General features: G+C 42.4%; 1 protein-coding gene across 1 annotated transcript in view; it reads right to left on the bottom strand.

Annotated features, from left to right (window-relative positions):
- Positions 1 to 12,778, bottom strand: part of MDN1 (midasin AAA ATPase 1) — a 171,794-nt gene extending 159,016 nt beyond the window's left edge. The window contains exons 1-2 of the mRNA XM_027057252.2: positions 12,495 to 12,778; positions 4,390 to 4,616 (exon numbers count right to left, since the gene is read on the bottom strand). Of these exons, the coding sequence (XP_026913053.2) occupies positions 4,390 to 4,616; positions 12,495 to 12,626 (359 nt within the window). The 5' untranslated portion in view covers positions 12,627 to 12,778. The remainder of the gene's footprint in view (positions 1 to 4,389; positions 4,617 to 12,494) is intronic.
- Between the last annotated feature and the right edge of the window lie 259 nt (positions 12,779 to 13,037).

The raw sequence follows: 13,037 nt of genomic DNA, 5'->3' as shown, positions 1-13,037 counted from the left end.
CTGTTAATAACAATTATCTCTAAAAAGTAGGATTTCAGGATGAAATTCCAGGACTTCCACTTTTTGCAATTCTGTATTGTTATTATTTAAATGTATCACCTTTGAAATTAAAAACAAAAACAGGACTTTTTTTTTTTCTCCACAAGAATGCTGTCAGAATAAGTACAATCATTCTTCGGGGGAGAGAGGCTGGTAGTCCACTAGCTCAGAGGCAGATGATGTCGGCAGCACATGTGAAACCAGCCGGCAGTAACAAACAGAGAAGTGGTCAACCTGACTCAGGGTTGACCTTCCTTCCTTGAGGAAGACCGGGGGAAATAAGCCGAGTGCACTGGCAATGGCCTACATCTGTGCGGCCAGTGCAAGGAAGAGAATTGTGGTCCACCATAAAAATACAAAGGGGAACTGGTCAATATTCTCTCCCAAACTTACTTAACTACAGCACCCTTTTCTCCAAAGACCCATCACTTTCAGGGAGTGCTCTAAAATTCTGATCTAAACAACAATAAAGCATTTTCACCCAGAGAATAACATGATCAGTTTTTGCCTTAGAGAATATCCAAAGATTGAGGAGAAGTTCTCTTTCCTGGAGTAAGATAGTCATAAGGCCTAAAATACAGCAAGGAATATCACCCAGTTAAACATCTAATCTTGGATGAGCCACTCGGACAACTCATCAGTCTTTCCAGCATCCAGAAGTAAGACCTGCAGTCCAGTCCTGGCTCTGACAGAGCTACTTAGTTTACTTCTCTAAAGATATGAAATAAGACTAACAGTGCCTTAAGATGTTACAGTATAAAGATTGAAGGGTGCTTAAATGGCTCAGTTGGAAGAACACATGACTCTAGATTTTTTTTTTATTAATTTTTTTTTAACATTTATTTATTTTTGAGACAGAGAGAGACAGAGCATGAATGGGGGAGGGTCAGAGAGAGAGGGAGACACAGAATCCGAAACAGTCTCCAGGCTCTGAGCTGTCAGCACAGAGCCCAACGTGGGGCTCGAACTCACGGACCGTGAGATCATGACCTGAGCCGAAGTCGGACGCTCAACCGACTGAGCCACCCAGGCGTCCCCACATGACTCCAGATTTTGAGCTGTTAGTGTGGAGCCCGATGTGGGGCCTGAACTCACAAACTATGAGATCACGACCTGAGCTGAAACCAAAAGTCAGATGCTTAACTGACCGAGCCACCCAGGTGCCCCAAAAAGTAAAATCTTTGGGGGAAAAACAAAACAAAAAAAAGAACTTGGAAACCTAATATGTTAGGATAGAGAAAGAATCAATACACCAGGATTGCACTCACAAAGTCCTGACAAAAAACTTGCCAAAAAGTAAAATGTGTTCAAGGATTCTAGAATCAAAAACAATGAACAAACAACAACAAAATGGTAATTATGTGAAGTGAAAGATGTGTTAACTGACCTTACTGTGGCAAATATTTCACAATATGTACATGTATCAAATCACTATGTTTTCTACCTTCAATTTATACAATATTATATGTCAATAAAAATATATCTCAATTGAATCTCAATAAAGCTGGGCAGGGGAAGGGGGAACACAGTAATGAACAAATAATATAAGCAAGATTAAAAAAAAGAAATGTTTAAGGGGCGCCTGGGTGGCTCAGTTGGTTAAGTGTCCGACTTCGGCTCAGGTCATGATCTCACGGTTCATGGGTTCTAGCCCCGCAATCAGGCTCTGTGTTGACAGCTCAGAGCCTGGAACCTGCTTTGGATTCTATGCCTCCCTCTCTCTCTGCCCCTCCCCCACTCATTCATTTTCTCTCTCTCTCTGTCAAAAAAAATAAACATTAAAAAAATTAAAAAAAAAAAAAAAAAGAAATGTTTAAGACTACTAATGAACCTTATGGAAGCCCCAAACACCTTGGGCTCAGAAAGAGATATGTACCAGTAAATGAAGGGCAAGCACTAGGATTCTAGGGAGCTTGACTGGGATCCTCCTTTCCAGTCTGTCTCTCTCTCTCTCTTTTTTCCTAGATCTTCATTGCCATCCTACTTCTCTTCTCTGCATTCTTTTTCTCTTCCCTCTTCCTCCACAATCTGCCACAATACAAAACTTTCTCTGATTTTCAAGAGGATAACATTCATTCTTCTTTAATGATTTTCTTGCTCCCCTTAAGTATTTGGCTAACATCTCTATTAGCATTATATTCAATTGTTTGCAAAATACAAGAACCCATTATACTTGACTTTCTTACCCCCATGATGTGGCCCCAAGAGAGGTCTTCTATATTTATCTACTGAATGAATGACTGTATCCTATCTAAATATATTTGGTATATCCCTAACACATTAGGTATATTTCCTCTACAGAGGAAATTTAGGGCACATGCTGAACTAATGAGCTACAATTCTTAAAACTGAAAATCAAAATCTCATTCTACATCATTGTCTATAATTCATTTCACATCATGTATTGATTCATTTACACATAGCTCCTTTTTTTTATGGCTTGTTTTTAAGTTACTCTAGCACAAGAAACTTCATAAACTGCATTATATAATTTTTGAAATAAGGTGGGAGTGTAAATAAAATATACTGCCTTGGCAAAATGAAAAGAAGAAAAAGTAGGGGTGTGCTCTGTGTTCACGTGCATTTAATAAGAACATAAAGTGCAAAGCGGATGGGAAACCAGATGTAACTAATCCATCATTTTAATGATTCTCAAACACAATCCAGAAGCACTGTACCACAAAGGCCTAGGAGAAACGGGGGTTCAAGTTACCCACATGTCAATTCTATATAGTAAGTACAGGGCAGTCAGTACACGTTATGAAATGGTACCACAGTCAAGTACATCAATGAGTACTAAGTGAGGCCACAATCTCAACCTTCAATCAACCCACAGCTTATGTTCCTAATTACCACGTATAATGATGATATTTGCTGTATATCTTCTAGTTCCATTAAACTGGGCCCATTTTTCCCCCTCCCCTTTTAGAAAAGCTCATACAGGGGTACCTGGGTGGCTCTGTGGGTTAAGCGTCCGACTTCGGCTCAGGTCATGATCTCACGACTTGTGAGTTTGAGTCCTGCATTGGGCTCTGTGCTAACATTTCAGAGCCTAGAGCCTGGAGCCTGCTTCACACTCTGTGTCTCCCTCTCTCTCTGCCCCTCCCCCGCTCATGCTCGCTCTCTCTCGTTCACGCGCTCTCTCTCTCTCTCTCACTCTGTCTCAAAAATAAATAAACGTTAAAAAAAAAAAAGAAAATCTCATACAAATTATGGTTTTCTGCCAAGAGTTCAGTTCTTATTCCCTTCATTCATGAACCAGATTAGAGATCATACTTCTAAGAAAGCCAAATGAAAACTAATAAATAAGGAATGGATATAAGGGATACTCTTATTAGTTGCAAAGATACTACTCAAGTTTAGAGTGAAAGTTCTTCACCTTCTCAATTAAAAAAACCCTAATACTCATTTTGCTGGCCCTTTACTCCATACCAACAGTATTTTGCTATTAATATAAAAGACAAAGGCAGATACAGTGGTACGTGCCTGTAGTCCCCGCTGTTCAGGTGGATGAGGCAGGAGGAGGATTGCTGGGCTATAGTTCTTGACTGCAATGCACTATGCTGATCTGGTGCACAATAAGTTTGGCATCAATATGGTGACCTCTCAGAAGTAGGGGACCACCAGGCTGCCTAAGGAAGGGTGAACCAGCACAGGCTGGACACAGAGCAGATCAGAAGAGAAATACATTAGGGGTGCCTGGGTGGTTCAGTGGGTTAAGTGTCCGACTTCAGCTCAGGTCATGATCTTGCAGTTCGCGAGTTCAAGCCCCGTGTCAGGCTCTGTGCTAACAGCTCGGAGCCTGGAGCCTGCTTTGGATTCTGTCTCCCTCCTTCTCTGCCCCTCCCCTGCTTGAGCTCTGTCTCTCCCTCTCTCTCAAAAATAAATAAAGATTAAAAAAAAATTTTTTTTTTTTAAAAGAGAAATACATTAGAATCCAGTTCTAATACAACTTCTCACAAAACTGCTTTGGACAGATTATAGAAAGTTAGAAAGGACACCACAGCTCTTTTAACGTCACCCTTCAGCTACTCCAGCAAGCAGCCATCTGAAATGGATGCTATAAGAGCCTCAGATGAAACTCTTTTTAAATCTGCCTCATCTCACCAGATGATATAATTCTTGAAGCCAAAGAACACATCATGGCCAGTTTTCCAGACCCATCCTGATGGCCAAGACTTCAAAGAAACCTAGTAAATGGTCACTAAATTGTTAATAAACAGTACCACTTATCTTCCTTCTTTCTTGTATTTCTCCTCTTCCCTTCTCAGCTCACACCCCTTTACTTTCCAGGAGACAGCAGGTTCTACTACCTCAAGGAGAAAAGTGAAGAATAAAACTGTTACTCACGGGAGGACGTCAGGATGGTTACAAATGAGTTTGCTCATTGACACACAGAGCCGTTCGTGTAGATCGTGGTTGATTTGGCCTCCGGCTTTAATGGCTTCAGCATTCCTTTCCAACAAATCCAAAAGAAGAGGGCGCAGCTGGCGACCAACCAGCACAGTACAGTCTTTATCCAGAAGTAATTGTGCTAAGGTGCTCAGGATACACTGGCGATCTTGAGGTGTCCACACCTGAGAGAAAGGCAAAACAATGTATCTATGTAAATGCCGCTTGTTAGCACTGCTGCAAAAGGGAAAAAGTCCTAGCTTAGAATCAAAACATCCAATTTCCACATATCATAAATGAGTTTATCTTATAAAACATAGAAAAGGGCTTTGCAATAGAAGAATGCAGTTAATTTAACGTGAAAGGCTGTTATAAAGAAGTTTCAGTCCACTGAGGTTTGAGGAAAAGGACTGATACCTGAATTCCATGTAAAATGCTACCGTCTCATATTGCTAGTGTGCACGCGGGTCTACACAACCCCTGCTGCCGACAATGAGACAGCAGGTTTAAAATACTCACCAAGTCCAATGCTATGAGTTTATGCTAAGGCGTTTCACACAAAACATTTACCTATTAAGACTGCAGCTTGAGCACAACCTAAATACCCCATACAAAAATATAACAATTTTTTCTGAAGTTCTCTCTCAAAAAAGGTCACCTTACACCTGAGCTCTTATGAAGTCTTTCAAATTATAGGGCATTCACTCATAAAAACACCTAGGTTTTTTTTTTGTTTGTTTGTTTTTTTGAGAAAGAGAGAGAGAGAGCTCACGCACACATGTGTGAGCACACACTCAAGGGACAGAGGTAAAGGGAGAATCTTAAGCAGGCTCCATGCCCCATGTGAGGCTCCATCTCACAACCATGAAATCATGACCTGAGCCGAAATCAAGTGTTGGATGCTTAACCAAATGAGCCACGCAAGTGCTCCAAAAATTCCTAATTCTTTTTTTGAAAAAAAAACTTTTTTAATGTTTATTTATTTTTGAGACAGAGAGAGACAGAGCACGAGTGGGGGAGGGGCAAAGAGAGAGAGACACAGAATCCAAAACAGGCTTCAGGCTCTGAGCTGTCAGCGCAGAGCCCGATGCGGGGCTCAAACCCACGAACCATGAGATCATGACCTGAGCCGAAGTCAGACGCTCAACCAACTGAGCCACCCAGGAGCCCCCAAAAATTCCTAATTCTGAACAAAGCACTGAGTGGGGAAAGATGTTATTTTGGAACAATTTCTATCAATATTAGTCCTGCAAGGAAATTTTAACAGATTTGGTCATGATTCACAGGGGCATGCTATGAAGCCCTCTAAAGATATCATTCAAAAAAGTAGATAGTAAGTGGTTATATTGTGAAGAAAAAGAAACACATCACTTACAAAATGAATGAAAAAAAGTGCAACTGTCCTAGACATGTTATATAGAAACTTGTGAATTGGGAAAAAAATCTCCAGAGAGAATATCACTTCATGAACCTTCTCTTGAAAAGATAATCTGGAAAACAGGGTTAGATGAATCAGATACTAAAAATAGGAAAAAGGGCGGGTGGGGTGGTTCAGTCAATTAAACACCCGACCCTTGATTTCAGCTCAGGTTGTCTCAAGGTCATGAGATGCAGATCAAGCCCCGAGGTCAGGCTCTGCGCTGGGTGTGGAGCCTACTTAAGATTCTCTCCACCCCTGAGGGAAATGAGGAAGGGGCGCCTGGGTGGCTCAAGGAGTTAAGCATTCGACTCTTGATACTCTTGATCTTGGCTCAGGTCTTCATCTTAGGGTCCTGAGTTCCAGCCCCACACTGGACACCACCCTGAGTGTGGAGCCTGCTTAAAAAAAAAGAAAACAAGATACTTAGCCTTTTCTTTTTTGAAGTAAGCTCTACACCCAATGTGGGACTTGAACTCATAGCCCCGAGATCAAGAGTCACATGCTCCATCAACTGAGTCAGCCGGGTACCCCTCAGTGTTTAACTTTAAAACAAGCAGCTGTACCAGTTTACACCTACCAGCAATGTCTGAGACCTCTGGTTGCCACATAACTTCACCACCACATAGTATGGTCAGTTGAAATTTTAGTCATTTTAGAGAAGGGGGAATGGATTCTGGTGCTTTTATATGAATTTCTCTGATGCCAAAGATGTTGAGAATTTTTTCAAGTGTTTAATGGCCATTTATTTATCATCTGTTGTACATTTGTTCAATCTTTTATCCATTTAATTTTTTTTTTTAGCATTTATTCATTTTTGGAAGACAGAGAGAGACAGAGCATGAGCAGGGGAGGGGCAGAGAAAAAGGGAGAAATAGGATCTGAAGCAGGCTCTAGACTCTGAGCTATCGGCATAGAGCCCGACATGGGGCTCGAACTCACAGACCGAGAGATCATGACATGAGCTGAAGTCAGACGGTGAACTGACTGAGCCACACAGGTGCCCCATCTTTTATCCATTTTGAAACTGGGTTGTTCACATATTAACTGTGATGCTAGCTATTAAGTTTTTGTAGATGCTCTGTATCAGCTTGCGGACATTTTATTCTATTGCTAACTTGTTTCTGTTTTATTCCTAGCTTGTTTTTCTTGAGTGGGCTTTGGTAATTTATATTCTTCAAACACTGATTTCATAAATTGTTCATTACTAGTAACTTACCTTTTTTTAAATTTTTTTAAATGTTTGTTTATTTTTGAGAAAGAGAGACAGAATGCAAGCAGAGGAGTGGCAGAGAGAGAGGGACACAGTCTGAAGCAAGCTCCAGGCTCCGAGCTGTCAGCACAGAGCCTAACGTGGGGCTTGAATCCACAGACCATGAGATCATGACCTGAGACGAAGTTGGGCACCCAGGCGCCCCCTCCCTCAATTTGTTTAAATCATGATTCAGTTCAAATGATTTTCTGACTCAGTGATTATTCTTTAACCATCTTCTTTTTTTTTTAATCTTTAACATTTAGGGATTTTTCCCACTATCTTTTGGTTGTTTTTTTTTCTTCCTTAATTTAATTCCATTGGGATCATTGAATATACCATGCATGATTTTAATTCTCCTAAATTTATTGAAACTTGTTTAATCAATCAGAATATGGTCTATCTTGGGGAATGTTCCAGATGTGCAGAATATGTATCCTACAGTTACTGGGCACAGCAATCTAGAAATGTCAGTTAGGTCAAGTTTGTTGATAGCAAGTCTTCTACATGCTTAGAGATTTTCTGTATTTGTTCTATCAATTAATCAGGATAGAGTGTCAAAGTCTCCAATTATAATTGTGAATTTGTCTATTTTTCCTTTTCTGTCACTTTTTGATTCACATATTTTGATACTCTGTTATTAGGCACATATATATTTAGAGTTTCTTTCTTAATTTTGCACTACTGATATTTGGAGCTGGAGAATTCTTTGTGGAAGCTGTCCCATGCATTGTAACATATTTAGCAGCATCTCTGCCCTCTAAACACTATATGCCAGAAGCAACCCCACCAACAGTTGTGATAACCAAAAATGTCTCCAGATTTACCCTTGGGGGAAAAATTGCCCCAGTTGAGAACCACTGCACTGGATTTAAAAGTATTTCAAACAAAAACTGGAAAAAAAGTTGAGAGAAAAAATTTTTTCTTTCATTTTTAAGTGACAAATTTTCAAAAAATATAAAACACCTCATATACCACTTAGAAATTTTTATTATAGAGATAATAGGGAGCTTTTATGCAGAACGGTGATAGATTCAGATGTCTTATTCATGACCAGAATAGGGAACCCACAGAGGAAAAAAGTTAAGTTAGTGGTTGCCTGAGGAGCTGTGGGAGAGCACAGTGACTGGGGTGGGAATGGGGGGGTGCTACCATCTAAAAGGTATGGGGGCTTCTTTTTGAAATAATGAAAATGTCAGGGCACCTGGCTGGCCCAGTTGAAAGAGCATGCAACTCATGACCTGGGGTCATGAGTTCAAGTCGCATGTTGGGGGACTTTTTTAAATAAAAAAAGAGGGGCTCCTGGGTGGCTCTGTCAGCTAAGCCTAAGCGTCCAACTCTTGATCTCAACTCAGGTCATGATCTTATGGTTCATGAGTTCGAGCCCCACATTGGGCTCTGCACTGGCAGTGTGGAGCCTGCTTGGGATTCTCTCTCCCTCCCTCTCTCTCTGCCCCTCCCCTCCTTGCACTCTCTCTCTCAAAATAAATGAGCTTAAAACAAAATTAAAAAATAATTTTAAAAATTACAAAAGAATGAAAATGTCTAAACATCACAGTCTAAAACTGTGGTAACAGTTACACACATCTGTGAAAACAGCAAAAACCACTGAACTATAAGTTTAAATGGAAGAAGTATATGGTACCTGAATTATATCTTAATAAAGCGGTTTTTAAAAATTATTATATTGGGGTGCATGGATGACTCAGTCAGTTGAGTGTCCAACTTCAACTCAGGTCATGATCTCAAGGTTTGTGAGTTTGAGCCCCATATCAGGTTCTCTGCTGTCAGCATGGAGCCCACTTTAGATCCTCTCTCCCCCCTCTCTGCCCTTCCCCCACTTGCGAGCGCACATACTCGCTCTCTCAAAAATAAACATAAAAAGTATTATTATAGCTCATATGTACTGATTACTGTTTTTCTTTAATTTTTTTAAATGTTTATTTATTGAGACAGACACACAGAAATACCGTGCATGGAGGAGAGGCAGAGAGAGAGGGAGACACAGAATCTGAAGCAGGCTCCAGGCTCCCAGCTGTCAGCACAGAGCCAGACACAGGGTTCAAACCCATGAACCGCGAGATCACGACCTGAGCTGAAGTCAGATGCCCCTGATTACCTGCTCTGTGCTAGGCATTTTGGTAAGCTCCTCACATGCATTATCTGGATCTTACAACAACCTTATTAATAGCAATAATAATTAAGAACCACTTCTACAAAGAGTGCTTACTATAGTGTAGGCATCTAGTCCTCACAGCAACCCATAAAGCAGGCAATATATCCCTATTTTACAGATAAGGAAACTGAAAAATTAAAAAGGGGTCAAGGTCACAAAGCTAGGAGAACCAAGAATCCACGTCACAGTCTGGTTCCAGAGCCCCTCCAACTATGTAGTAGCTACCATATGTAATATAGCAAGAAATTGTGACTCAGAAGAGTTAGGTAACTTGTTCAAACCCCAAAAGCAATTATGTAAAAGAGAATTTGATCTTTAGCCATACTTCATTCCAATATCCATGCATGCTCTTAAGCATTCCGCTTTTCTTGAACACAGACAGTAATCAAGGAGGTAAGGATATGTGATATGATTTGTAACAACACATTTTTGTTTGGTCCTCAACCCCATTCCAGGCACAGAGCTCCTAAAATCTTTGCAATTTCCTGTGAGCAGAGTGATAAAGGTGTCTTTTGTTATGTTAAGGAGATGAATTTTGTGAGGGGGGGTGGGGGGGGTTGTTGTTGTTGCTGTTTTAAGTAAGCTCTAGGCCCAACATGGTGCTTGAATTCACTAGATTGAGATCAACAGTTGCATGCTCTACCTACTGAGCCAGCCAGGCGCCCCAAGGAGGTGAATTTTGCAAAGCACCCAAGGATGGAACTGGCTGCCAAGAGAACCAACCAAGTGATGAGTGTTGGAACTTTCAGTCCCACCCCCACCTCCACCTCAAGGGCCAAGGGTTGGTCAATGAATTCCAACACCAATGGCTAAAGTTTTCATCAATTATACCCTATGTAATGAAGCCTCCATAAAAACCCAAAGGGACTTGGTCAGGAGAGCTTCCAGGTTGGTAAAAATATGGATATGTGGAGAAAGTGTCACCTCTGGAGAGGGCATGGAAGCTCTGCACTCCTCACATACCTTGTCCCTATGCATCTCTTCCATCTGGCAGTTCCAGAATTCTATCCTTTCATAACAAACCAGTAATTTAGTAAGTAAAATGTTTGAGTTCTGTGAGCCACTCTAGCAAATTAATCAAACCCAAGGAGGGGGTTGTAGAGAACCTCCAATCCACAGCCAGTTGGTCAGAAGTACAGGTGACAACCTGGACTTTCAAATGGCATTCAGAGGTGGGGAGGGCAGTTTTGAAAGACTCAGCCCTTAACACGTGGGATCTCATGTTATCTCCAAGTAGACAGTGTCAGAATTGAGTTAAATTATAAGACACCCAGTTTGTGTCTGAGAATTGCTTGGAGGTGTTGGAAAACCCACACTGGAATGGAGTCAGAACTGTAGGATGGTGGTGACAATAGGGATGAAAAGGAAGTAATAGATTCAATACTGACTAAATAAAACACGGAAGACTTGGCCATATGTGAAGGAAAAGAAGTGAGAAGAGTGAGGACACTCAGTTCTCTAAAGTGGATAGGCAGAAGTTGCTGTCACCAGCTGAGATAAAGAACAAAACAAAACAAAAAACCCACAATCCTAAAGAATTCTTACTTCAGATCCCAACTGCAATGAGAATCATGTTTCAAAAGGCTTTGCTTTCCCATAAAAATTGCTTTGTTTCCAAAAAATAGGATAAATACAGAATGGCAACACAATCAAGTCTTCTGAGTGAAAGGTTTGAAATTAATCATGAAAATGGTAAGGAACAAACCGAAAGACATCTCAGGAGAGAATCTGACAATGTGACACACAAAAAAGGGAGAAGCAAAGGTGTCCCAACTCCTTAATTCAAATGAACTTTCTAGTAGCTTTCAAGTCTAATACTACTTCTACACAATCTCAGAATTCACATGAGTGATTCTCACACCTGTCAGATTCTCTAAAACTGTATCTAATAAAGGCTATAAACCATTTCCCCTCCTTACCCCCAGTACATAAACATCTATGTTACACCCAATTACAGTGGTAGGGAAACACAAAACCCCTGTTGCTGGTCTATGATCCCTAGTTTCAGAACCTCTGCTCTAAATTCTAACACCCACTTACAGAAAAATACATCTATCAACAATCCATAACTCAGGACTGTCACCAAAAGCTCAGCTCATACAAAGTGATGATCTCTTTCCTTACTTAGTCCAGCCCACCAAAACTCACTTCTCTTTCACCAGCTCACCATGTTTAGTGATTCCCTTCACTGGGGCTCAGAGGCCCCAGGGTATCTCTGACCTTCTCTCCCACCCCTCTTCTCCCCCTCCCCCTGCCCTTTACATGCTCAATTTATTTTCACCAAACAGAAATGCTTCTCATGTTAGTTCTCTGCAGCTCCAGACCCAAAATACTCCCGTCGCTTCCTGGGCAAAAGGATGTATGTGTACACAATGCATTCGTGACTGAATAAATAAGTTCTAGATACGGGAGTTAGAAGGAAAAAAATAAACTAAACATATTTTCTACTCTCTAGAAGTTCAGAGATATTGGGAGTGGGAAAGCATAAAATGGGAAATTAAAATGCAACGTGAAAAGAAAATGCATGATAAAGGTTCTCAACTTAGCAGGGAGTTGAGAGAAGGCTCTTAAAAGGCCAAAACCCCATTTCTTAGAAAATTCTAATCCACATCATAGTCTCTACGGTTAATGTCACACAGCATTAGCTGTCTTGCTTTGTCCTTCAGTTGTTTTCTGTGTTTATGAACGGTCTCCAAAAATAGACGCTAAGTTCCCTGGGGGCAGAGACCGTAACGAATTTCTCTGTCTCCTCACAGAACCATACTGTGCCTCACGCAAAGCAGGAACGCAATCAATACGTGTCAGCCGGCCACAACTAAAGGATGGAGCAGAAAAGAAAAACAGTCACCCAGACTAACAGGGGTGGCTAGACTTGGCACACTTAAGTTAATACACGTCAAGCGGGCAGAGATACAACTTCAATTACAGAAAAACAAACCACATTTCTTTCGGAAGGCCACGTCTGCTACAGAGAGGAGACAGAGGTAGGTTGGAGGAGAATGGAAGGGTCTCTCAGATACACACAAAAGGCTTCTTCCAATTTCCTCAAACACGCGCGGACGTCTCCGCCCCGGACCAGCCCTGCGGAGGGGGCCAGGGTGACAGAACGCCGCTTCTCCCCTCCCTTAAAGTTGCGCGTCTCACTCAGGGTCGCAGGGCACGCGCGAGGGGGGCGGCCGGGGGCGGCCCGGCGTTTTCCCTCTCCCTCCTTCTTTTACCTGCTTGGCCAAGAACCTGCCCAGTTCGCTGCGGCTCTTCTCGTTCTTGGCAGCGAGTAAGCGCAGCGGCGCGGCCGCCACCTCTAGGAAAAGGTGCTCCATGACCGCAGACCCTCCGCCCCCGGCGGTCATCAGCGCTCCCTACTTAGCGCTCGGAGCCCCCGAGCCACCGAGGTCCCGCGCTGGAGGTGCCAGCAACTACGCCCCCGGGGAAACCAGCCACGGCTGCCCCGCAGACACCGGGAAAACTGCAGCACACGTGGGGGAGCACGCGGCGCCCTACGTCATCAGCCCTCGACCACGACCGCCACGGCAGTGCGGCCCCAGCCCCGCCCCCTCAGCAGCGGAAACAGCGGGAGTCACTACCGCCCCAGTTCCGGGAGGACGTTTGAAGCGGGCATCGATATCGTGATTCGGGTCCGACCATTGCAGTGATGGTAGGTCCCGGAGACAAGGTGTGGCGGGACAGCGAGACAGGAGATTCTACTAGGCCCGGAACTGAGGGAGCCCGTAGCGGCATGTGATCCTCAGCCCACCGTGCCT

Source organism: Acinonyx jubatus, chromosome B2 (genome assembly GCF_027475565.1).
Source record: "Acinonyx jubatus isolate Ajub_Pintada_27869175 chromosome B2, VMU_Ajub_asm_v1.0, whole genome shotgun sequence".
Classification (NCBI taxonomy): Eukaryota; Metazoa; Chordata; class Mammalia; order Carnivora; family Felidae; genus Acinonyx; species Acinonyx jubatus.
Note: the sequence above shows the minus strand (reverse complement) of the source record. Positions and strands in the feature narration are given on the sequence as shown.